This window comes from Thalassophryne amazonica, chromosome 3 (genome assembly GCF_902500255.1).
Source record: "Thalassophryne amazonica chromosome 3, fThaAma1.1, whole genome shotgun sequence".
In the NCBI taxonomy this organism is placed as follows: Eukaryota; Metazoa; Chordata; class Actinopteri; order Batrachoidiformes; family Batrachoididae; genus Thalassophryne; species Thalassophryne amazonica.
In genome coordinates, this window is record NC_047105.1 from 77,998,926 (window position 1) to 78,026,447 (window position 27,522).

At 37.7% G+C, this 27,522-nt stretch overlaps 1 protein-coding gene across 1 annotated transcript; it reads right to left on the minus strand.

Moving 5' to 3' along the window:
- Positions 1 to 5,149: 5,149 nt before the first annotated feature.
- On the minus strand, positions 5,150 to 23,932 carry slc6a14 (solute carrier family 6 member 14). Its single transcript, XM_034167597.1, is given in 16 exon segments — positions 5,150 to 5,311; positions 5,440 to 5,610; positions 7,223 to 7,263; positions 7,266 to 7,331; positions 8,875 to 8,974; positions 9,054 to 9,172; positions 9,265 to 9,390; positions 9,475 to 9,567; positions 16,169 to 16,304; positions 16,384 to 16,524; positions 17,203 to 17,335; positions 17,413 to 17,506; positions 20,264 to 20,425; positions 22,637 to 22,768; positions 22,871 to 23,051; positions 23,739 to 23,932. Coding segments are annotated over 16 exon segments (1,920 nt in total). The 5' UTR covers positions 23,802 to 23,932.
- Positions 23,933 to 27,522: the final 3,590 nt, after the last annotated feature.

Sequence of the window (27,522 nt, forward strand, 5' to 3'; positions counted from 1 at the left end):
CTTTGTGAAGAGGCGGGGTTGATCCCATTGCTAGGTATGATGCAGTCCTAGAGCTGTGATTGGTTGTCACGGAAAGGAGAGGAGAAACAGAAAAGAAATGCACTCTGCCCTCCTAGTCATGATGAATGGACAGTAAAATTAACCGATCATATAACCTGAACTGCATTAAGATGTATACTCATGAGGATAACTTTGTTATGCTGATAAAACCCAGAAAATTAAATGAATTGTTGCACAGCTTGAAAATGTTTGAATGTACCTCATTCACATGCCGATTATCTATACATTAAATGCATAGGTATGTGAGTTTATTCAGTACGTTGTGAGTACATAATAATTGACACAACAAAGTGAAAACACTTATTTCCATTGTGGTCCATTTAAGAATCAAATGACAAAATAGATGTAACAGTAAAAGAAAATAACAATATTAATAATTGTTATAATAATAAAATGATAATATTAACAGTGTGTATATGATAACAAGAACCTAAACAATTAATAAATACACTGAGACAGTAAATTAACATCAAATAATTACGTAGATCAAGTGGGTACGTGTTACTGACTCACTGTCATCCTACATATGGAGAATATCTCTGCTTCCTCTCTGTCTTTTCTGCAATCTCCTCTGTTTAAGACACTCTTAGGCTTCTTAAAACTTCCCCTCCCTACGTTTACCAGTTTGGCACCTTCGGAGCTCTCTTAAGGCCTAAGGTGCTTTCTGGACAACTTTCTTCGTCCAAGGGAATATCCTAATCAATGTCTAAGAATTAAAGGAATTCTAAGATTTTTCTTAGAATAACGTCCGAGGAGCTATTTTTAGCCTCAGGCTGCTTTGTGGATACTGGCTCCTTTAGGCTTCTAATATCACCTTCTTGTTTGCAAATGAAACTGACTGATAAACGTTGCACCAGTCACATGATAAGCAGACAAATGGATGTAAAGAGACACTAAAAGAATGTAATGAAGTGATTCAAAGTCAAGAAAAGGAATGCTGGTCTCTCATTTTGAACATAACCAAACTCTCCCATCTACAAGTCTTAAAATATTGCCTTCTATTAACCAGTATAGTGATTACAATACACTATATATTTTTTTGCATAACTACTAATTGAACCCACAAAGTTTATGGACCATGAGGCGGTTGCAACAGTCAATGCAGGCACATAAATACGGCATTTTGGGTGATATTTTCCATCTGAAAAGACACAACAGCACGATCAAACCATGTCACTTGTAGCACTGAACTGTGTGGCTTTTTGCCCTCTTTGGTATTGGCAGTGCATGATCCTTGACGGCACACGTCCAGGGGTGACTCCACCCTCTAGCTTCGCTATATCCAACTCTATGTGCAGGATATATCCAGAGATAGATGCTGAGGATAGAGCTGCCATATATGAGAAGAAGACGAAGGCCAAAGACATGTAGGTAACATTGAAGATGGAGACAGTGGTGAGATTAGCTGAGGTAACCCCAAATGAAAGTAGCCAAAAGAAAAAGTACAGGAGGTATTTACTGGCAACACTTTGGTGCATCGATTTGCAAATAGAAATGGTCGAAAGAGCCCTGTGGGACTGTATTAGTAAATGGACTGCAATTATATAGCGCTTTCCCAGCTGCATCAGATATTCAAAGTGCTTTACAATTATGCCTCACATTCACCCATTCGCACTCACAATCACGCACTGATGTCAGGGTGTTGCCATGCAAGGTGCTCACTACACACCGGGATTAAAGACCTTGCTCAAGGGCCCTTAGTGATTTTCCGATCAGGCTGGGTTTGAACCGAGGATCCTCTGGTCCAAAGCCCAACGCTTAACCACCAGACCAGCATGAGATATAATCCTTTTCAATTGTAGAGTGGCAAGTATTCCTCTCAGTAAAGCTTTACAATTTGCTAATGATGTGGTCAACAGCTCTGTGTCGGTTAATATTTAAATACACATAGTTCTAGTCCTGAAGAACCTGTTAGCCATAACAAACATGCTTCTGTATATTTAAATATAGCTTTTGGATATTTGCAGAGTTTTTGTGTGGGTGTGAGTGCAGTGAGTTGGGTGTGGGTGCAGAAAAAAAAATTACACAGCATTCTCATATGCAGACAGCAATAAAACTGTCATTTCGTCTACGCAAAGCTGAAAAGTATAACATGACACATGTTACCATGAGCAATCTTTAGCTTCATGTTGATTTTGCTAATGATTTTTCAAAGTAGAAGTGGTCACCTCAGGCAGCATGGTGGGTTAGTGGTTTGCACTGTTGCCTCTAACAAAAAGACCCTGGGATCCCTTTCTGCCTGGTTCTTTCTGTGTGGAGTTTATAGGTTCTCCCTGTATTTGAGTGGGTTCCCTGTGGGTGCTCCAGCTTTCTGCCACTTCCAAAGTCATGGAGTTTGCTGAATTCAAAAGTTTAAATGTGTGAATGTGTTTGTCTGTCTATATGTATCCCAGGGACACAGCAGTTATAGTGAGAGAGGTGGGGTAGACTCTGGACAGGCTGCAGTCACACGTTCACACACATATCTATCATCAATTTAGAGCCACCAGTTCACCTAACCTGCATGTTTCTGGAAGTGGGAGGAAGCCATGCAAACACATAAACCCCACACAGAAAAGACTAGGTCTGAAGTGAACCTGGGACCTTGTCACTGTGGTCAGTGCTAACCACTATCCATCGTGTCACATGATATGCATTATGAAGCTCATAATTGCAATTATTCAAAGCTATGGGGTAAAAAATAGCCATGTGTTGTTTACTTGCATGAGATACAAAAGGGGTGGGCATGATTTTTCCTTCAAAGTTTTTTTTTCTTTCTGAGCATATTACGAGGGTAAGCTGAAAAGTTCTAAGGCTCACTATGATGCAGTTAATGCATTAACTGTGTTAGAACTTTTCAGCCTACCTTCGTATTATTATATACATTGGCCGCAGTGCAGTTTTGTGCACACCTGGTCCTGTCACGTCTCAGGTAAGTGTGTGCTTCTCTATGTAGAGCTGTATGTTGACTCAGGAAGGGCATCCAGTGTAAAACCTGTGCCAAATCCCAGTGCAGATCACCCTGGGGAAACAACAAAAAACAAAACAAAACAAACAAAAAAAAACCAACCAAACAAACAAAACAAACAATAACTCTTTTTGAGTAACTATAAAGTGTGTTTTATGTGCATCTTCAGATCTAAAACATCCAACATTTCACAATTTTTCAGAAAAGATGCATCAAGTATTGTTTTTTGTTTGTTTGGTTGGTTTTTTTTGTTTGTTTTAAGAATATGTGACAAACATGGCAGACTTTGGAAAGTCTGAAAGATTGATTACAGACATGCTCCTCAAGTTTCAGTGACTCAGAATGAATTGAAAGAACACATAGTCACATGACAAAGTAACCCAATGCAGTGACTTCTAAGGTGCAAGCCTAAAATTTTATTATAATGAAACTTTGAAAATAATATTTCTTACAAATCATTAATAATAACGTATGGGGGTGCTAGTCAAACCCGATGACTGCACTCTAAAACATTGCAACACGTTTAGTTATGTCCACTTGCTACCTCTCTTCAACATAAAGCGCTCTTACAAGTTTTGGATGCTGAAGTTGAGTTCAACATCCAAAACTTGTAAGAGCTCTTTATGTTAAAGAGAGGTAGCAAGTGGACATAACTGAACGTGTTGCAATGTTTAAGAGTGTGTTTAAAGAATAAAATACTATTGGGTGATTGTGTTGATTTATTTACATTATTGTGCTGTTTTGGAGAGCATGAATTTGGTTTGTGTACAGTGCCATGTCACAACACAAGTCTTCCCAAGATGCTTCACAACAGAAAGGTCTAACATTATCCAGCCCATGAGCAAGCACACTGGCAACAGTGATAAGGAAAAATTCCATCAGGTACAGTATGTATTATAAAGTGAGCACTGTGATGGATTACTGACTTGTTCACCATCTACTTGATATCTCTCTTAAAGCTCGATAAGCTCCTACAGTCCCCAACAGGATAAGCAGACACAGACAGTGAATGAATGTAACAGTTAATCACATGACTCTGTATTCTCAAAGGACATCGTGCACTGCAGCTTTCAGTGAGAATCACTTCTATTCAGCTTTTATACACTTTTAACCCTTTCTTTGATTTTTTTTTTTTTTGGCGCTTCATAGAACAAACATGAGAACAAATAGCCTTTTCTGCCCAAACTGCTTGTTCATACTGCCTTCTATAAATAGGCAGGCAGCACACACAATGTGAAGTGCAGGTAGTTGCACATAGCAGAGCTAAAACTACAGGCCCTATATTGCACCAGCACAAAGCAGTGCAAAGCCGAGTGCAGTGCCTTCATCCTCCAAAACAAAACACAAAAAACAGTATATCTGCTGTCATTTGGGTGTGTTGGTCCAAAAATTAGGTACTGTCAGGTGCAAAGCTGGTCTGTTGATATAATTTGTTACTGGAAAGCGTTTGCACCTCGGGCCCAAAAAACCAGGTCTAAAGTCCAGCACTGTGAAAAGAGTACAACACTCAGATGCACCTTACATAACTGGGTTCCTAGTGCAAGCACACCCTTCTTTGGTGGGGATGGAGTTGTTTTCAATACATGTTTGTGAATTGAAAACAACCACCAAATGAAATAAGAGGAAATACTGATGGAAAAATACAAAGGCTCACAAAAGCTTTGATGGCCATGGGCCATTGCATGATATGACAAGGTGCACTTGTCCATTAACCCATTAGAAATCCTGCAAGTTGTGTCCACTTTTCCAATACCACAATGCTGTGTTCTGTGCTCACCCTGACTTAAAAGGCAGGCTTTACTTTGATAGGTTGCTATTATAACATTGCGCTTTCTCCATCATTTATTTTTGTGTTGACCTTCAAGAAGGGCCTCAAATGACTGACACACTGAATGTTAAGGCACTGCATTTATTGTATTTCTGCCAGCTGATACATGGCTGATGTACATTGTCAAGTCATAGCACAGCTCAACAATGACTCCCACTGTCTGCCATCTAGTGGTTTGAATATTTGTAGAACAACTGTAACCTTCAATACACAATCAAATCAAATTATAATAATAATAAAAAAATAAAAATAAATTTCAGCTTGCACATGTCATTGAAAGCATTTTTACATACATGAGCACAAAACCCAGAATATCAGAGCCATGAGTTGGAGATAATATTTAGATTATTTGAATCTGGTGAGATGATGTTCTTCATTTTGTGGTGCCTGCAGCGTTCTTCAGAGTAACGTTCTCCACGATGAACAGCCAGGTAAGGATGCCAGTCCTCAGAGGGACAACACACCGACTTCAAACGCTGTAGAAAATAAAACATTATAGGATGAGGAATGTGGGTACTTAAAAAAATAACGACAATTTAGTGGACTTTATGATGATGAAAAGTGTGGTGGTTTAAAAAAATGAATGTTGAAATATGAAACACACTTTCCATGGCTGCCCCTCTGCTGTCATCAGTTTCCACGTGGCAAAGATGGGAATCCAGATGAGGACAAAGGCCACCATGCACCAGCCCAGAGCCAAACCCCAGGGTGGGTACGGGACACTCCCACCATAGACAGGGGGTGTAAGTTCCATCAAAGACCAGATCAGGATCACCTAGACCGCAGTCAGTGGATTTCATTCATGAAATGTGAGAAGTACAAACTCCAGAATTAAGTATTTGTTGAGTTTTTTAATTTGCAACCCCCCAAAACCTGTTATACAGCTGAGGCCATACATTTACATACACTGTGGCTAAAATCATTTAGACTCAGTTTCCCACAACTTTTCAGTCCTCATGTCTCTTGACAATTCACATGCCCAGCCAATTAGAAAGTTGACTTTCTAATTGAGGTGGTGACATAGAAAATTCCTCATCACTTTCAAAGTGATGAACATGGCTTTCAACGAATATGAGTGGTATTTGAATAAAACCTACAAAATCTTTCCCCATAAAATATGGGTTCCACTTAGTTGTCGTACAATGTGGTAACAGTGTAGCTGAGAGTCTACAGAATTACAATGTGGCAACATCACTATCTAATGTCAGACTATATAAATGCAGTCTGTTTAATGTCATTACTAGAAACTGATGTTGGGACAATGTTGTGATGATGTAGAATTGTTAGCGAGGTGAATGTATCAGCAAAGCAGCTGGTTGTTTATATTTTCAATTCTAATCCAATTACACCTTTTTTTCGCTAATCTGATTGGTTAATCGTGTGACATAATCAGGCATAGAATATCTGTGGGATGGAAACAAAATATTAGACCGGCCATAAATGTATTACTCCACGCCCTGACCGTGTGTTCTGATGACATGTCATTACTGTTGAATGACATTCCTTACTCCACGTGCAACAGTGCGTGCCGTGTGCAACTGTGCATTGCGCAGTATGTCCGGGACACAGAACTTGCAAGACTCACAATTCATCAGAACACTGGCTGCATGCTCTGCTAGCTGTTAGCGCTGTTAGCTCAGAGTGATGGAAAGTTGCATGTCGCCGACAAACATGTGTGAATTTAAGCTACAGACAAAAGTATTGTTGTGGATTCTGATACAGAATTACTGTTTCACGTTTGATGGATTGTCACATTTGATGGATTACTCCGCGCCCTGACTGCTGTTGGAGAGATTGCTCGCTGCTTCACGGTAATCCTACCCTCAACCGAACCCAATTACCTACAGAAAAATAAACCATGCAAACGATGGAATTGGATTCAAATGGGAATAACCCCTTTGTGTCTGATGATGTGTTGGACATTCATGCTGTTATATACAGGTCGAAATATCCGTTTATCAGCTCCGCTATTGTGTCGCTGATGAAGCTCCTTTTACCGGCTCCGCTACGTGTCGCCGGTAAACAGTGGTGGGCACAGTTCCGCTAATCCAAGGCATACAGAGGCATACAGTTTTAACTTATGGTTGAAATTTTAACAAAACGTGCACTTGCATCTAAGGTTCCCAGTTCAAGGCCACCTGTGCCCATTTCCCATGTAATGTGGCATTGCATCAGGAAGACCACCCAGCATAAAACTAATCAACTTACAGATTCACACTCAATCTGTTGTGGTGATCCCGAGCAAAAAGGAGAAGCAGAAAGAAAGGAATGAAATATTATATTTAAAGAAGTATTACATATATATGATGACACGTAAAGTAGTAAAGTCAAATAAATAAAATCTTAAAAGTGAATAAAACATAGCATGTGTGTGATATGAGTCTCACCGCTATGATGCAGGGGGTTATGAAGAACCAACACGCTTTCCCCACAGCCAGAAACAAAAGGTCTTTGTTCCCAACATCATCTCGATGTCTTTAATGAAGCGGTTCCCTCCTGCAAAGTGTGAGAACATTATGCACAGGTGCAAAACGAATGTGTTCACTGTGGTGTGATTATTTGCATACAGTAATGTTCAGAATAATAGTAGTGCTATGTGACTAAAAAGATTAATCCAGGTTTTGAGTATATTTCTTATTATTACATGGGAAACAAGGTACCAGTAGATTCAGTAGATTCTCACAAATCCAACAAGACCAAGCATTCATGATATGCACACTCTTAAGGCTATGAAATTGGGCTATTAGTAAAACAAAAAGTAGAAAAGGGGGTGTTCACAATAATAGTAGTGTGGCATTCAGTCAGTGAGTTTGTCATTTTTGTGGAACAAACAGGTGTGAATCAGGTGTCCCCTATTTAAGGATGAAGCCAGCTCCTGTTGACCATGCTTTTTCTCTTTGAAAGCCTGAGGAAAATGGGACGTTCAAGACATTGGTCAGAGAACAGCATTAGTTGATTAAAAAGTTGATTGGAGAGGGGAAACTTATACGCAGGTGCAAAAGATTATGGGCTGTTCATCACAATGATCCCCAATGCTTTAAAATGGACAAAAAAAAAACCAGAGACGTGTGGAAAAAAATGGGAAAACAAACATCAAAATGGATAGAAGAATAACAAGAATGGCAAAGGCTCACCCATTGATCAGCTCCAGGATGATCAAAGACAGTCTGGATTACCTGTAGTTTTGTGCCCGTTAGAGGACGCCTGTTGGAAGCTAATTTATTTGCAAGAATCCCCCGCAAAGTCCCTCTGTTAAATAAAAGACGTGCAGAAGAGGGTACAATTTGCCAAAGAACACATCAACTGACCTAAAGAGAAATGGAGGAATATTTTGTGGCTGATGAGAGTAAAATTGTTCTTTTTGGGCCCAAGGGCCGCAGACAGTTTGTGAGACGACCCCCAAACTCTGAATTCAAGCCACAGTTCACAGTGAAGACAGTGAAGCATGGTGGTGCAAACATCATGATATGGGCATGTTTCTCCTACTGTGCTGTTGGGCCTATATATCGCATACCAGGTATCATGGATCAGTTTGGATATGTCAAAATACTTGAAGAGGTCATGTTGCCTTATACTGAAGAGGATATGCCAACAAGACAATGACCCCAAGCACACGAGTAAATGAGCAAAATCTTGGTTCCAAACCAACAAAATTAATGCCTCGCAGATGTGAAGAAATCATGAAAAACTGTGGTTATACAACTAAATACTAGTTTAGTGATTCACAGGATTGCTAAAAAAGCAGTTTGAACATAATAGTTTTGAGTTTGTAGCATCAACAGCAAATGCTACTATTATTGTGAACACCCCCTTTTCTACTTTTTTTTTACTAACAGCCCAATTTCATAGACTTAAGAGTGTGCATATCATGAATGCTTGGTCTTGTTGGATTTGTGAGAATCTACTGAATCTACTGGTACCTTGTTTCCCATGTAACAATAAGAAATATACTCAAAACCTGGATTAATCTTTTTAGTCACATAGCACTACTATTATTCTGAACAATACTGTATAGAGCATCTGTAATTGTGCTATTTACCATAAATGTAACAGAGCCCAGTGACCTCCAACAATGCCAAAATTAGCAGCAGCCAGCTGCCAACAAACTGATCAATTAGAGTCACCCAGTATATTCCAGCCTGTCCCACACAGACACACATGAGCTGAGTGAATCGGAGAAATTAAAACAACAGTCATATTCGTTCCGTAGACACGTACTCTTGTGACGCATGGCAGCCCAAGGAGAAACACAACAATGTTTACCGCTATAGTTAAGAGGATGTGCTTGGATTTAAAAATTTTAGGAAAGGCGTCCAGCAGGCAGGTTGTGAGCACCTCTAATGACAAGGAGAAAGACTTCAGGATACAGAAATGCATCTGAATTTTATGAGTAACATGAAAATGATGGTGTGCATGAAGAAAATCTCACCAATTCCTGCAAACTGAGAATCCAGACCAACTGTTATGAGCATGACAAAAAAGAGAATGGACCACAGAGGAGAAATGGGAAGCTTTGACAGAGCATCTGGGTATGCGATAAATGCAAGGCCAAATCCTGCAGAGGAACAGAACAGCAGAGAATTTAGGAACGTCTGGAGGAATTGATTTATGAACTTGTAGTTGACACGGTTGGACTGACCTTCCTTTACCACCTCTCCTACAGGATTCCCATAGACATGAGCCATGTGACCCAAAATAGAAAATATGGCAAAGCCTGCAAAAAGACTCGTACCTGAGAAGAGATGAAAACATTGCTCTGCATCATGATTTCATGGATGAAAGGAGTTACATTTGATTCTAGACACAGTGTGGATGGTGTTGCATTTAAAAGGAGAGCGTATGTTGGATGACAAGGGCCATAACATTTTTAAACTAGAGCACTGAGCTCATAGAGTGCAAACCTCCACCACTAGTTTCCAATTGCACAAATTTTTATCTTGCAGAAAATTTTCAAGGTCAAAGTCATGTTAGAAGTGGCTTTTCATAAGCTAAAATATATGAAAAATATAGATCAAAAGGGCTTTTCAATGTTAAATTCAAATGTCCACAAAATCCACAATCTGGATCAGATCTGGCTCAAACTTTGGCAGGTGATAGCACCTTGGGGCGACTGTTTGTTGCTAAATCTGCAATACAGATCAGATCAGATGTGGATCAAACTTAGTCTATTCATTGAGAGTGCTAGTTTGCACCTCATTGTCACGAATTAGAGTGACTGAGGCACTTTTGATTGTGATATAATGCAAAATGTACACCAAATGGGCTTTTCAATATTAAATTCAAATGTCCACAAAATCCACAATCTGGATCAGATCTGGCTCAAACTTTGGCAGGTGATAGCACCTTGGGGCGACTGTTTGTTGTGATTTGGCGCTATATAAATAAAATTGATTTGATTTGATTTGATTTGATTTGATAGTGAGTGTCAGTCTGCATCTCACCTTCAAATATGAGAGTGATTGGGGCATGTTTAAGATATAATGTAAAAAGAAACATTAAATGGGGTTTTCAATGTTAAATTTAAATGGCCACAAAATTTGTAATCTGGATCAGATCTGGATCAAACGTTGTCAAAGATACTGCATAATGACCTTGAATGTGAAAGAAATTTGATGTTTTTTGACAGTTATTAATTTTTGAAAATTTGTTCAGTGTTAAAGATAGGAATTTTTCCAATTTTCCAAAGTTTTTCCTGACTTTGCCCTGTGACCTAGGACCTTTAAAATTGAATCACTTCTTGCCTATCAAGATATGAATCTCCAGTAAAAAAATTCCACAATGATATATATATAAAAAATTTGTGAGCTCCAGGCTGTTCACAAATAAACAGCCAGACAAACAAACAGGGCAATTAAGAAAACATCAGCAACAACCAAAACACACACATGCACGCACAAACACACACACACCATCTGCATCAAGAACAGGTAATTGCATTAAAAAAAAAACACCTTGCAAATTGAAAAGAAAAAAGGTTCAGAACACTGAGAACAGAAATAAAATTATCCTGAAATTCATGCAATGCATCTAAACAAAGAAATGCTTGCACAACACAACACGTTAGAGAAATTTGAGAGACATTTATGAAATGTTCTTGTATGAGGCCCATTGAGTATGTTATTTTATACAAAACAATCATAACCTTTTCAAATGCTTAACAAAATTAGACAAAAATTAGAATTTTTGTCTTACAGAATTTGTGAAGCCTTATGCACATTCACACTTTCTGTGATCACAGTTACTATCCTTACATCCTGTGTCAAGTGTGACAAAGAAATCAGCACACTATAGCATTTCTAATCTGCTTGATGACATTAGACTTCAAATTTCATGAGATCTTCAGATAAAAGATTTAAAATACATGGCAAATATTGGCTAACGGACCATCACATGGTCAAAAAACTATGACTGACACTGCATTTTATGGGGACTGCTCTTCACCTCATGGTTGTCTTTTGAGCCATCTGCCTTTGTGATATCTCAATATGTATACTGACTTACCTGCAACATTTCTGTCACTGAATGTTTGATAAAACAGGAACCTGTGGAAAAACAGGTTGCTGATTTCCTCCTATCTAAAGGTATAGAAATGGATTTAAATAACATTGAAGCGTGCCACCCTCTGCCCCGGAGAAATGACGGTGATAAACGAACCGTCATCATGAGATTCATCAACAGAAAACACAAAACAGCACTGTTAAAACAAGGAAGAAAACTGAAAGGGACAAACGTATTCATCAATGAACATCTCACCAAACGGAATGCCGACATCGCCAGGAAAGCACGCTTCTTGAAGAAACAGGGAAAAATCCAGCACACATGGACTTCAAACTGTAAAATATTCATCAAACTGAACGGATCACCAGAACAAGCAAAAGTCATGGCAATAAGGAACATCGAGGAGCTGGACAAATATGAACAATAGTGTTTCTTAAGCGAGGATCTGGACAAATATGACCAATAAGGTATGAGGACACAAACACATCACAACACCATGACACAGACCAGAGGAACCTATTCATCTACTACCTATTCATCTACATCTGGAGACAAGAAGGATATAACTCAAAGGATTGCTGATCATGGAAAAGTAGAACTGAGAACATTTAAATACACAGACCACAATGTACTGGACTTGGAGCACGATATAGACCCGGACAATAATTTCTTCTCAAATATCAATGACAGTTGTTGCTATTATACAGATGAACAGTTTAATCGGATCATTAAAACGGATAACAAATTATCAATAATCCATTTCAACAGCAGAAGTCTATATGCAAACTTTAACAACATTAAAGAATATTTAAGTCAGTTTAAAAAAATATTTAACATAATTGCTATATCAGAAACATGGATCAATGAAGATAAAGGAATGGATTTTGAACTGGATGGATATGAATTTAATTGTGTAAACAGAAAAAATAAGAGTGGAGGAGGAGTGGCTGTGTATGTGGATAAGAACATGGATTATAAAATAGTAGACAATATGACAACTGTGATTGATAACTTATTAGAATGTATAACTATTGAAATATGTGAAGAAAAAAGCAAAAATGTATTAGTCAGCTGTATATATAGAGCACCAGGATCTAGTATTGAAACATTCACTGACTGTATGGGAAAAATGTTCTCAAAAACTAATCAAAAAACTGTGTTCATTTGTGGTGACTTAAATATTGATCTGCTCAATCCAAATAAGCAGAAAATAACAGATGAATTTATCAGTATAATGTACAGTATGAGTTTATATCCAAAAATCACCAGGCCAAGCAGAATTACATCCCATAGTGCCACCTTAATTGATAATATATTCAGCAATGATATTGAGAATAACACTGTGAGTGGATTATTAATGACATTAGTGATCATCTACCAGTTTTCATCGTTTATAATAGAAACCATCGGCGGAATCAGCCAGAGGAGAAAATAAAATACAGGCGAGTGCGGACAGAGGAAAACATGAACACACTAAAGAAGGATTTACAGGAGCAAAACTGGGAAAAGGTATACAGTGAAAGTGATGTTGATAGTGCATATGAAACTTTTTTACAAATATTTACATCATTATATGATAAAAACTGTCCAATTAAACAAGACTACAGAAAACAAAAAATCCAAGCTCGACCATGGATGACGAAAGGGTTACGAAATGCATGTAATAAGAAAACTACACTGTATAGAGAATTCATAAAACTAAAGACTAAAGAGGCAGAAAATAGATATAAGAAATACAAAAATAGATTAACTAATATTATACGGGTATGTAGGAAGGAATATTATAGTAACATATTATATAATAACAAAAACAATATTAAAGGAATATGGGATATATTAAATAGCATTATCAAAAATGGTAATAAAAAACAGAGTTACCCTCAGTATTTCATTGATAATAATGTCAAGAAGGAAAATAAGGATGAGGTAGTCAACGGTTTTAATAATTTTTTTGTAAATATTGGACCAAGCTTGGCAGAAAAAATTCCCGATTCCCAACCTGAGGATTGGGATAATAATCTCATAGAAAGAAATCCCTGTTCAATGTTCCTCACAGCAGTGGATGGAAATGAAATTATAGACATTGTGAATAATTGTAAATATAAAACATCTACCGATTTAAATGAAATTGATATGGTGGTGGTAAAACAGGTCATTGAATGGATTGTAGAACCATTAACATACATCTGTAACTTATCATTTCAAACCGGTAAATTCCCAATCAAATGAAAATAGCTAAGGTTGTGCCGCTGTATAAGACTGGGGATAGACACCACTTCACAAATTATAGACCTGTTTCTTTGCTTCCACAATTTTCCAAATTATTAGAAAAGTTATTCAATAATAGACTAGACAAATTCATAAATAAACATAAATTACTTACTGATAGTCAATATGGATTCAGAGCACATAGTTCAACATCACTTGCATTAATAGAATCAGTTGAGGAGATTACAAACGCCATAGACCACAAATTACATTCAGTTGGAATATTTATAGACCTTAAAAAGGCTTTTGATACAATTAATCATGACATATTAATCAATAAACTTGAACAGTATGGGATTAGGGGGTTGGTGTTGCACTGGGTGAGAAGCTACTTAAGTAACAGAAAACAGTTTGTGAAGTTGGGGGAATATACATCATCATGCTTGGACAATGCTTGTGGCGTCCCACAGGGGTCAGTATTGGGTCCAAAACTGTTTCTAATTTATATAAATGATATTGTCAATGTTTCCAAAATATTAAAATTAGTATTATTTGCAGATGACACAAGCATTTTTGTTCAGGGGGGGATTTGCAGGAGTTACTGAGGAGGATCAGTATAGAAATGGGAAAATTGAAAATATGGTTTGACAGAAATAAATTATCATTAAACTTAAGTAAAACAAAATACATGTTATTTGGCTATTGTAATACAGACATACAGGTTCAGTTACAAGTCGAGGGGGTAGATATTGAAAGGGTACATGAAAATAAGTTTCTGGGGGTGATAATAGATGATAAGATAAACTGGAAGACTCATATAAAACATATACAAAGTAAACTGTCAAGAAGCATTTCAGTTCTAAACAAAGCGAAACATATTCTGGACCACAACTCACTCCGCATTCTTTACTGCTCACTGGTTTTACCATATTTACAGTACTGTGCAGAGGTATGGGGTAATACTTATAAAGGTACAACACAATCACTATCAGTAATGCAGAAAAGAGCTATAAGAATTATTCATAATACTGGCTATAGAGATCATACAAATCCACTATTTTTACAATCCAAATTCTTAAAATTCACAGACTTGGTTCATTTTCAAACAGTACAAATTGTGTATAAAGCAATAAACAATTTACTTCCAGCAAATATTAAAAATATGTTTTTTAACAGATCAGGGGATTACAGTCTGAGGGGGAAATTTAATTTAAAGCATCAGTGGGCACGAACAACATTAAAAGGTTTCTGTATTTCTGTCTGTGGGGTGAGGATGTGGAACAGATTGGGAGTGGGGCTCAAGCAATGTCCAAGCATGAACCAGTTCAAACAGCGGTACAAAAATATGGTTTTTTCTGGGTATAGGGAGGAGGAAGGGTAATGAGGGTTAGGGTGTTTTTGTTTTTTGTTTCGGCTTGTAAATATATAGTATTTTGCATGTAAGTAGGTATGTGTAGGTGTATATTTATGTTTGTGTATATATATGTGTATATATGTATATGTATATGTATGTGTATGTGTATATATATGTATATATATATATTGATATCGGTTTAGGTGTGTAGGAATTTATGTGTATATGTGGCAAAGGGTATTAATGGTTGTGGGGAAGAAGGGGTAGGGATAAATAAGCTGATGCTTCACCCTACCCCTTTTCGGACATGTTGGGTACACAGTAGGAACTTTTTTGTTGTTGTCTTTACTGATCTATCTTGTAATTGTTGTTGTATCAAATGTTCGAAATAAACAGTTTTCATTCATTCATTCATTCATTCATTCATTCATTCATTCATAATTTCTTGTTGTGCTTGTTTTATTTCATTGTTTTCTTTTGGTTCAAATAGCCAAAGCAGATGGTCACCACGCTGAGTTTGGTCTGCTTGGTGTTTCATCCTATAATCAAAAAATACCTAAAGGAGTTTTTCCTGATCACTGCTGTTAATGTGCTTGTTCAGGAGGTGGGTAGCATGTGACCTTGTGCGTTGAATATTGGGGTAACTTATGCTGTGATTTGGCGCTGCATAAATAAATTAAGCCCTGTGATAGACTGCCATCCTGTCCAGGGTGTACTCCACCTCACACACACCCTGTGCCTGCTGGGATAGTCTCCAACCCCTAACCTACCTTTGTAGCTTTGTGCACTCACCGTTTAAGTCTGCAAGGGTTCAGGGGACAGGGTTTAGGAGGACATTGGACCTGTTTCTGTTCTTGGACAGGAGAGCTGACTAAGGCTATTTCCTTTATTTGTGATTTTACTCTTATGCACACCATATATGTCTTTAATGTTTTATTCCTGTTTTAGTCAGTTAAAGTTTTTCAGGCAGAAATGTCTGTTGTATTGTGAAAGTTTGCAAAGCATTTCTGTGTGTCTGACTTGCAGCAAATATAATTCTTAAAAAAAAAATTCTTACGTGTACTACAGCAAGTGTGTTTTTTTTCAATTTGCAAAACATTTATTGATACTACTACCTATTGTTGAACTGAAGCAGCTGGGTTTTGTAGTTGTAAATGTTTCTGCATTTGCCAGCATAATCTTATTTAGGAAATGCTGCCTTCTGTGAATGCAAATGTGCAATTTGTTCATTTTAACAGAGAAAAAGTCATTACGGTATAAGCTGTGCTTTTACCAGCGTTGGTAAGTGTCACAACGAAGGTGTCCTTGAAGACGTTGTTATGGAAGTTGTTATAGGAAGCCAGAGTCATGAGTCCACCCCAGGCAATAGAGAGAGAATAGAAGATCTGAGTCGCTGCGTCTTTCCACACCTGAAAGTTGACAGTTTAAGACGGGCACATATCTTCGAACCATTCTGTATTTTAGTGTGTGGTGTTTTTGTGTACATGCCTGTGCTTCTGTGAGTTTGGTCAAATTGGATTGAACACCAATGTAGTATTCTATTCCATCTCTGGCTCCCTCTAGTGTCGCACCCCGGATCACCAGGATCAGAATCACCACGTAAGGGAATGTAGCTGTGAAGTACACAACCTGCAGAAACACAAGCAGACCCAACATGTTGAGATGATCAAAGCGATACAATGGTGGCGTCTCGGCAGTAAAAGGGGATTCTTTGATTCATAAACTGATTTGCTTTTTCAAAATGTCAAAATTAAATTAAATTTAAAAACAAAACCTTAAATTGAATAAATGTTTCGGACAGTATTTCAGTATTTCAAAACAGGCTAAACTAAATGCAACTATTATTCCAGAAATAATTCAGTATGTTGAAACTCCACCTGGAGCCACTGCTTCAAAATGCAAATGGCTTTTCAGAAACATTTGAAACACTACAAGGGTTGCATCTTGTGGACAGTGAGAATTCCTTGGTTCAGAAGATGACACACTCAAATATCCACAAAACAGCTGCTTCAGAAAATGATTCAGTGTTGAAACAAGCAGGAAAACTAATGTTGCAGTTGCTTTTGAAAATAGTTTTCCATTTTGGAACAAATCATTGAATGGAACCGTTGCTTCAGCAAACAGCTCTCCATTTTTAAACAAAACACTGAATGAATCAACTGCTTCAGAAAAAAAGTTGATGTAAAGGCTCAGTGCAAGTCAATGCTAATGATGAAATGATTTTTTTTATGTTTCACTGCTGTTGTAGACGTGATATCCGGCTGTTTGACAAAATAATGAGTTGGCTAGAAGTTGCCACTGACTTACTTTGCCTGATGACTTGATGCCTCTGATGAGCACTGCAGTAATGAGAATGGAGCTCAGCAGCAGACAGAGGGCCAAGTGCCAAACTATAGGCCCTGTTTCATCAAGACCACTGGATCTCTGCAGAACCACATTACTAAGGAGGACAAGCGTGACTGTTAAATTCACACTTGTTTTCAAATTTGTGCTTCTTTACATGAGTGTGTTTCTTACTCCCAGTACTGCTCACTCAGACTTGTGCTTTCTTCAGGACAAGTACCATTTATCTGAGTCAAATTAGCCACTGTTTCATTTAAACTGCACTCTGCTTGAAAAAGAGAGAGAAATTGTCAAGGGCTCATTTGATTTTCATTCTGTGCAGTGAGTTTGTACACATAATTCTGCAAGACATATTATGCCTATTATTTAGCAAAAACCTACATATGTACCCTGTAAATTGCACTGAGTGAATGAACAGGTAAATAAATGAGTTCATCCTGTTGAGATCGTTAACACACTAACTCAGAACCAATAAATGTAATCATCATGTAAGTCTACTAAATAAAATCTATCTACAAAGCAAGATGTGTTTGTGTGTATATGGTTCGCATATCTCTCTGACTGCTTTCGGATATGGATTGCGCATGGCACAGTGATGTGCATCCTTTATTATAAAATATTTGGGGATTAATGTTCAAAACCTTTATATTGAAGTCATCATCATTATTGGCACAAGGCGAAATCGTCTCATGCGCCAGCTTCGACAAAGATCACTGACAAAGATGAGTCACTCTCTGCTTTAAACAGATGCTTATCTCTAACGTGTTCACGGGGGAGAGACTGAAGAAATAAATTAAAGAAATAAATAATACACAAACCGTCAGAGAGATATGTGAGCCACGATACACAGACAGACACACAGACGCTTCTTTCTTTATAGATAGACAAGACGGAACTTTATCATGTGGCAACTTTGACAAAAATCATCGCTATAGATGACTCACTCTCCCTATATATTAAAAATGTGCATGCGCGCATGTGTGCATGCATGATTTTATTTAGTAAATGTAATGTAAGTACGTAATATAATTATAAATATGTTCAAAATACATGGATGACACAAGAAAGTGAAAACATTGTTCTTGTTCTTGTTTTGGTCTGTCTTAGACCCCCTGCTTTTCTCCCTTTATATAGCACCCCTTGGCCAAATATTGAGGCATTTTGGGATTACCTTTCACTGCTATGCTGATGATAGCTATACATGCCGATAACTCCTGGTAATCTCGTTCACATAAGATTGCCTAAGAAGTTGGATGTCCAGAAACTTTCTACTTTTAAACTCTGATAAGAGTGAAATGATGGTTCTTGGTCCAGTGAGACATCAACATCAATTTGACCAGTTAACGCTTAACCTAGGCTCGCATGTCATACATCACACTGACAAAGTGAGGAATCTTGGGGTAATTTTTGATCCTACATTGTCCTTTGACCTCCACATTAGAAATATTATGAGGACTGCTTTCTTTCACCTGCGAAATATAGCAAAGATTCAACCCATCCTGTCTATGGTTGATGCTGAGACCCTGATCCATCCGTTTATCTCTTCTAGATTGGACTACTGCAATGTTCTATTTTCTGGTTTACTGCAGTCCAGCATTAGGGCTCTCCAATTGGTTCAAAATGCTGCAGCCAGACCTTTGACATGAAGCAGAAAGTTCGACCACATTACACCCATTTTGGCATCCCTTCACTGGCTTCCTGTCCCAGTGAGATCAGATTTTAAGGTTCTGCTACTAGTCTATGAAATTGTTCACGGACTGGCACCTCCCTACCTAGCTGACCTAATTAAACCTTACGTACCGGCCCGGGCTTTACGTTCTCAGGGTGCAGGACTACTTTGTGTCCCTAGGGTGAATAAGAAGTATGCAGGTCATAGAGCTTTCTCTTATCGTGCCCCTGTTCTGTGGAATGATCTCCATGCGTCAATTAAACAGTCAGATTCTGTGGAGACTTTCACGTCCAGACTTAAGACGCACTTATTTTCCCTTTCGTATGGTTAGCATACTGGTATAGTTTTGTTTTACGCTTTTTACTCTTTTAATTCATTTCATTAGGAAACAGAGTGTGCCACGGCCTCAACTTTACCTAAATTCTGGGTCTTTTAGTGAAGCTTAGGGCTAGTGGCTGGCGATCACCTTAGTATTTCCTGTTTTTCTTGTTGTTTAATGCTGGCAAATTGTACTGTATTTCTTGTATTTCTTGCCTGATTCAGTTTTTTTTTTTTACTCTCTGTTTAAGGTGCAGCTCCATCCAGAGATGGGAGTTGTATTTGTGTTGGAGACCCTCCTGTCTTGTGCACCAACAGCATTTCCTGTATATTCATTTTGTGAATTGTTTCCGTGAATTGTTTTGTAATTTATGTCTGTAGCATGGCCCAAGCAGAGGGCCACCCCTTTGAGTCTGGTCTGCTTGAGGTTTCTTCCTCAGGAGTTTTTCCTTACCACTGTTGCTCTGGGGGTTAGTAAGGTTAGATCTTACTTGTGTGAAGCGCCTTGAGGCAACTCTGTTGTGATTTGGCGCTATATAAATGAAAATAAATTGAAATTGAATTAAATTGTTTATTTGCTCATCTTGATTATTTTGGAATTTCAAGGTCCTGCCCCAGGGAAATGGTGTGTTAAAAAGTGAGTTCCACATACATGAAAAATTGTGACTTATACTCTGGAGCAACTTGTGTATGTCTTTTCCTCTTCACGAGGCATGTTTTGGTAGGTGTTACTCATACTCTGCTGCAACTTATACTGCGGAAGATACGGTAAATGTCTGCCACCTACTACATCTCCAGGGATTCTTGCAGGGAAAAATCTTCTCACTACATACATGATGGAAATTAAAATCGTGTGGTTAAAGTTTTGTTTTTCTTGAAATGAGCCTGTTTGTGAGTTTCTTTCATTTCCAAATCCTAGGTGACAACAAAGGTTAACATTGGGTCACAGAATTGTGTTTGTTTGGTTTGTGTGCATATTTTATGTCCCTTTTCAGTTAAATGTCATCATTGTGTTGAGAAGAAACGGCCATGAAGCACCAATGGGTGTGTTACCACAGTTACTGTCAGCCCAGTTCAGGCAGTTGGACCAAGGAAGAGGAGACTGGAAGGATGCAAACATATAGTACAGGCTGTAGGCGATGATGACATTGTAGTAAACAGACACCATTGCAGTCACCATAACAGTACCAACACCGACACCTGAAATATAGAGAGCAGTTCTCAAGCAGTATTTATGTAATCATTTAAATACATTTATTATTGTTTATTAATTCATGCAGAATGCCTTTAAAACAAATAAAAATAACTTATATTGGTAGGTTAACTGTTCTGTGTCATTACAGTAGCTCTGGCATGCTAGTCATTTTGAATGACTGTATTCCAAAATTTCAGCATGGCAGCATTCGTGCTTATGAGCTTTGCCTGTTTCTCTGCATCTGTCTCAAAACATAATAAGTCAGTTGCAAACCATTGACAGCTCTGGCCATACATTAAACACATGCACAGATATTGGTAGTGCTTCTTTGCAGTTTATGTTGTTTTTTTTAACAAAGTGTTTAATTTAGTTGCACTGGCTACTCTCTGGGACATCCTGAGAATTTGCAGGATTTCAAAGAAATAGTCCTGTGAAGAGCAGGAGCACAATCTCTGAACTTCACAAAATGAATACTGGTGTTCCTCAGGGATGTGTTCTGGTTGATATACTGTTCATTGCCAACATTACTGAATGTGAGTTTGTGCATGATGTGATACATCAGTTGTAGCAGTTGAGAAGCTGAGTGAGGAATCACAATACAATCGCAAACCTAGACACTTCAACTTCTAAGGTGTTGGATTATGCAACCTTTCCCAACACCTGCACTACAGGAATTACAACCATCAGGACCTGTATCCGCAAAGCAACTCAAAGTCCTCTCAAAGAGCTCCTAATTTAGCCTAAAGTTTCCTGGCAAGAAATCTTAGCCAAGAGTGAGCCAGAAGGGGACAGAAACTCCTATCTTTGTGAAGAGGCGGGGTTGATCCCATTGCTAGGTATGATGCAGTCCTAGAGCTGTGATTGGTTGTCACGGAAAGGAGAGGAGAAACAGAAAAAGAAATGCACTCTGCCCTCCTAGTCATGATGAATGGACAGTAAAATTAACCGATCATATAACCTGAACTGCATTAAGATGTATACTCATGAGGATAACTTTGTTATGCTGATAAAACCCAGAAAATTAAATGAATTGTTGCACAGCTTGAAAATGTTTGAATGTACCTCATTCACATGCCGATTATCTATACATTAAATGCATAGGTATGTGAGTTTATTCAGTACGTTGTGAGTACATAATATAATTGACACAACAAAGTGAAAACACTTATTTCCATTGTGGTCCATTTAAGAATCAAATGACAAAATAGATGTAACAGTAAAAGAAAATAACAATATTAATAATTGTTATAATAATAAAATGATAATATTAACAGTGTGTATATGATAACAAGAACCTAAACAATTAATAAATACACTGAGACAGTAAATTAACATCAAATAATTACGTAGATCAAGTGGGTAACGTGTTACTGACTCACTGTCATCCTACATATGGAGAATATCTCTGCTTCCTCTCTGTCTTTTCTGCAATCTCCTCTGTTTAAGACACTCTTAGGCTTCTTAAAACTTCCCCTCCCTACGTTTACCAGTTTGGCACCTTCGGAGCTCTCTTAAGGCCTAAGGTGCTTTCTGGACAACTTTCTTCGTCCAAGGGAATATCCTAATCAATGTCTAAGAATTAAAGGAATTCTAAGATTTTTCTTAGAATAACGTCCGGAGGAGCTATTTTTAGCCTCAGGCTGCTTTGTGGATACTGGCTCCTTTAGGCTTCTAATATCACCTTCTTGTTTGCAAATGAAACTGACTGATAAACGTTGCACCAGTCACATGATAAGCAGACAAATGGATGTAAAGAGACACTAAAAGAATGTAATGAAGTGATTCAAAGTCAAGAAAAGGAATGCTGGTCTCTCATTTTGAACATAACCAAACTCTCCCATCTACAAGTCTTAAAATATTGCCTTCTATTAACCAGTATAGTGATTACAATACACTATATATATTTTTTGCATAACATACTAATTGAACCCACAAAGTTTATGACCATGACAGAAAGAGAAGAACTTTATCTTTGGATTATAATTTAGCTTGTACTTTTGTTTCAAAGTTAATGTAAAATCCAGAGTAATCAGCTGTGTCTCTTAATGAAGAAATCACAAAACCTTACAGGTGTGGAGGAGTTTAAAAACCCAACTAGGTCTGAACTCAGAAGCTGTTTAGTTGAAGATTAACCAAACCTCTTACTGAACTGTTTGACAATCTGAGCTTTAACTGGACCTAACTAATGTTTCACAGATCTTTAACAAGAGAATTACCCTGTAGTATTGGCACTGCTCGCCACACATTGATTGGTCCTTGGCTGCAGAACTGCCCAAAAGCACTTTCCAGAAAGAACAGAGGAATTCCAGCCACCACCAACATCAAAAAATAGGGAATGAGAAAGGCACCTGTTCAAAAGTAAGGAATAAATGACACAGGAAGGAATGCAACTCCTAATATTCCTCACACTGTAAACAAAAATCAAATCCAGACCAAGAAGAATGACTTACCACCTCCATTCTTGTATGCTAAATATGGAAATCTCCAGATATTTCCCAGTCCAACAGCATAGCCAATACTAGAGAAGATGTACTCCTTTTTGCTGGCCCAGTTACCACGCTCAGGATTCTCATCGCCATCATTCACCTGTGAGTTGACCTCAACATTCAAGTTGTAAACAGTTGGCACAAATTATTATATTTTTATCAAGACTTATTTATTAGTTTTGAAGTGTGTTGCTATGTATAAAAACCTGACACTTAATGAATTGCAGCTTCAAATTACAAATACCCGCTTACTCCAATTAAGGGTCATGGGGGGAGCTGGAGCCTATCCTAGCACCTAGCAGTCACTGAGTGAGAGGCTGGGCACCCTGGACAGGACGCCGGTCTATACTGGGCCACATATAGACAGACTAACACATTCACACTTATGGCCAAATGACCTAATCTGCATATATATATATATATATATATATATATATATATATATATATATATATATATATATATATATATATATATATACACACACAGACTTATTTAAGCCCATAGATACACCTATGGCGAATATTTTAAAAGTTTCCAATTCACCTAATCTGTATGTGTTTGAAAGTTGGAAGAAGCTGGAGCACCCTGGAGGGAACCCACACGAACACGGGGAGAACATGGAAACGCCACATAGAAACATTTTTACTTGTACATTTTAATTTCACATTAGATTATACAAAAAAGTATAGGCTTTCTGTTTCAGTTAAAACAATTCAGTAGAAAAACTGTCCTTTACATTGTTTTCAATTTGTTTTTAATGCAATGCCTAATTGCTTTGCCTGGTGAAGTATCAAGTCAAGGTGTAACAAAGAAGACATTTCCATCATACCTGGTCAACAGTAGGATTTTTAAAAGTAAAATCCTTAACAGTGCTCCCGCCGTATTCCTTCATGTCCTTTCACCTGAGAGCACAATCTGTACAGAAACCTGAAATTGCCCAGATACCTGCATTTTACTGCCTCCCCCACTGCCTGTCCAGTTTTTCAACCAATGACACCTACTGATCTGAAGGGACCTGCCCACATGAACATCCAGCCATAACTTTAATGCCATGTGTAAAGGGTCATGACTGTGTGCTTAAACAGTGGTTACATCTCATGTATGCAGAAAGAAGCTGAAAAATATAAGATGGCTCTCAGCATATTGCAATTTACTGCTGCACATGCAGTAGAAGACATGATGGTACGAGACATAAAACAGCTCAAAATTTAGCACAACAAAGAGTTACAAAAAGAAAAAAGCACAAACAAGTAAATTTACACTGTAAGTCATTGGGTTAAAAACAGGCCTAATACATCACTGTCCACTTTACCTGCATACAGTTTGTCTGCTTTACTCAAAAATAAACACAAACACAATGTGCCTGAGATATGTGTGTGTGTGTGTGTGTGTGTGTGTGTGTGTGTGTGTGTGTGTGTGTGTGTGTGTGTGTGTGTGTGTGTGTGTGTGTGTGTGTGTGTGTGTGTGTGTGTGTGTGTGTGTGTTTCTGCAGAGCTTTACTCCTTAAAGCTGTGGCTGAAACTGATGAGAGGACATGTCTCATTTTGGTCAGTGACGTGTGACAGATGATTGCTGTGTGTGACCACATCTATGTGACATGACATAATGTGTGAGACACACAGAAAGGTCAGTTACTGCCCACTAACCAGCAACATACTACAAGGTACTATAATGATCAAGGTTGGGTAGGAATACTTTGAAAGAATACATGTGGATTACATGTATGTATGTACATACATTTGGATTACTTGTAATCTGATTACTTTTGGATTACATTTCAAAGTAATCCTACCCAACCTTGATAATGATAATATTCATACATGCAGATGTCTTTGTTTATACTGAGTTATTTATTTTGTACAGGTTTCTGGTCACAGTAAAACCATGTATGTCATACAGTGAGGCAAATAAGTATTTGATCTACTGTCGTTTTTGCATGTTATCCCACATACAAAGAATGGAGAGGTCTGTAATTTTTATCGTAGGTACACTTCAACTGTGAGACACATAATCTAAAAATTAAATAATTCATTAGCATTTTATTGCATGAAATAATTATTTGATACAATAGGAAAAACAGACCTGAATATTTGGTACAGAAACCTTTGTTTGCCGTTCTTAAAAATTAGCACATTACTTTAAAACGAAAACATATATCTGATATTTTCACTTTATAAAACGCCAGACATGACAGTAATTTTAAATAACCTGTCCAAAATGAGTAGGTTAAAATTTGAACCATAAGTTAAAAATGTGTGCCTCTGGATGACTTGGGTGATATTGCGATTATATGGTGTTAAAGGAATTTTTTTTTTTTTTTTTGGGTCACCAGTTCTCCTTTGCCTACAGAGGATAGCATGGTTTCTTGAAAACAGCTCTCTTCTGTTTGCAGAGGGTAGAACAATATACCTATTAGGAAACTTTTAACAGGTAGGTCTCAACTGCTTTTAAGTTTTAAAAATGTTTTTCACTGTTCAGCTTGATTTACTACGTTATCGGTCTAAAAGTTATCAGACGGCAATTCATCGGAAGATAATTAGTCCGATGATGGTTTTTAAAGTTATCTAAAAAGATAATCCGATAATGAAAACATTATCTTTGATAATTATCTGTTATCGGATTATCGGAAGTGTGCCCACCACTGTGCAAATCCCATCACAGTAACTGTTGCTGATGCTGGTTGCCAAACAGACTTCACTGGAGTACACTTAGATGAAATGGAGCAGGTAATGTCACAAAACCAAAAATATACCACTCTGTTGATATCTCCTCCCCTCTTCATAATATACATCATATTATGGCCCCAGTCATCTTGCTTCACTCTTCCAACCAAATCCAGAGAGGATGTGATAACAATGATGGGTAGCTAATTAATGAAGTTACTATGACAGTCTTCACACTATTATTGTCGAGATCAGGAGATCTATACAAATTTAAGCAGGCAATATTGAAATAACTGTTGCAGGGCAGTGTAGAAAAATTTAAAAAAGATCAGTACAGATCATACATGATAGTAGTTTGATGATATGAAGTCATGGCTACATGGCTACACGGCTACACAGTGCTCTCTGTAGCCATGAAACCATTATAATAATAATAGTTTTATATATATATATACATATATATACAGTCAACAAAAATATAAACGCAACACTTTTGGTTTTGCTCCCATTTTGTATGAGATGAACTCAAAGATCTAAAACTTTTTCCACATACACAATATCACCATTTCCCTCAAATACTGTTCACAAACCAGTCTAAATCTGTGATAGTGAGCACTTCTCCTTTGCTGAGATAATCCATCCCACCTCATAGGTGTGCCATATCAAGATGCTGATTAGACATCATGATTAGTGCACAGGTGTGCCTTAGACTGCCCACAATAAAAGGCCACTCTGAAAGGTGCAGTTTTGTTTTATTGGGGGGGATACCAGTCAGTATCTGGTGTGACCACCATTTGCCTCATGCAGTGCAACACATCTCCTTCGCATCATCCGTGAAGAGAACACCTCTCCAACATGCCAAACACCAGCGAATGTGAGCATTTGCCCACTCAAGTCGGTTACGACGACGAACTGGAGTCAAGTCGAGACCCCGATGAGGACGACGAGCATGCAGATGAGCTTCCCTGAGACGGTTTCTGACAGTTTGTGCAGAAATTCTTTGGTTATGCAAACCGATTGTTTCAGCAGCTGTCTGAGTGGCTGGTCTCAGACGATCTTGGAGGTGAACATGCTGGATGTGGAGGTCCTGGGCTGGTGTGGTTACACGTGGTCTGCGGTTGTGAGGCTGGTTGGATGTACTGCCAAATTCTCTGAAACACCTTTGGAGACGGCTTATGGTAGAGAAATGAACATGCAATACACGAGCAACAGCTCTGGTTGACATTCCTGCTGTCAGCATGCCAATTGCACGCTCCCTCAAATCTTGCGACATCTGTGGCATTGTGCTGTGTGATAAAACTGCAGCTTTCAGAGTGGCCTTTTATTGTGGGCAGTCTAAGGCACACCTGTGCACTAATCATGGTGTCTAATCAGCATCTTGATATGGCACACCTGTGAGGCGGGATGGATTATCTCAGCAAAGGAGAAGTGCTCACTATCACAGATTTAGACTGGTTTGTGAACAATATTTGAGGGAAATGATGATATTGTGTATGTGGAAAAAGTTTTAGATCTTTGAGTTCATCTCATACAAAATGGGAGCAAAACCAAAAGTGTTGCGTTTATATTTTTGTTGAGTATACATACATATATATATATATATATATATATATATATATATATATATATATATATATATATATATATATATATATATATATATATATATATATATATATATATATATATATGTCAGATGTATCATAGTATCTGTGTTATCATGTTAGCTGTATCACAGTAAGTAAGTATGATTTTTTCTACTTCTCTCTCTCTTTGCATAGCTTTGCATGAATTTATATGTTCAGTTAGCTGTTTTTCAGTTAGCTTTATATACATTTAACTGTTTTCAAAGCGATAAATACATTTTTAGATTCAGATAGTGTTATTTTAAGTAAATTTTAGATTGCTAGCTTTATATTCATTTAGCTAGTCACATAGCTTTGCATGAAT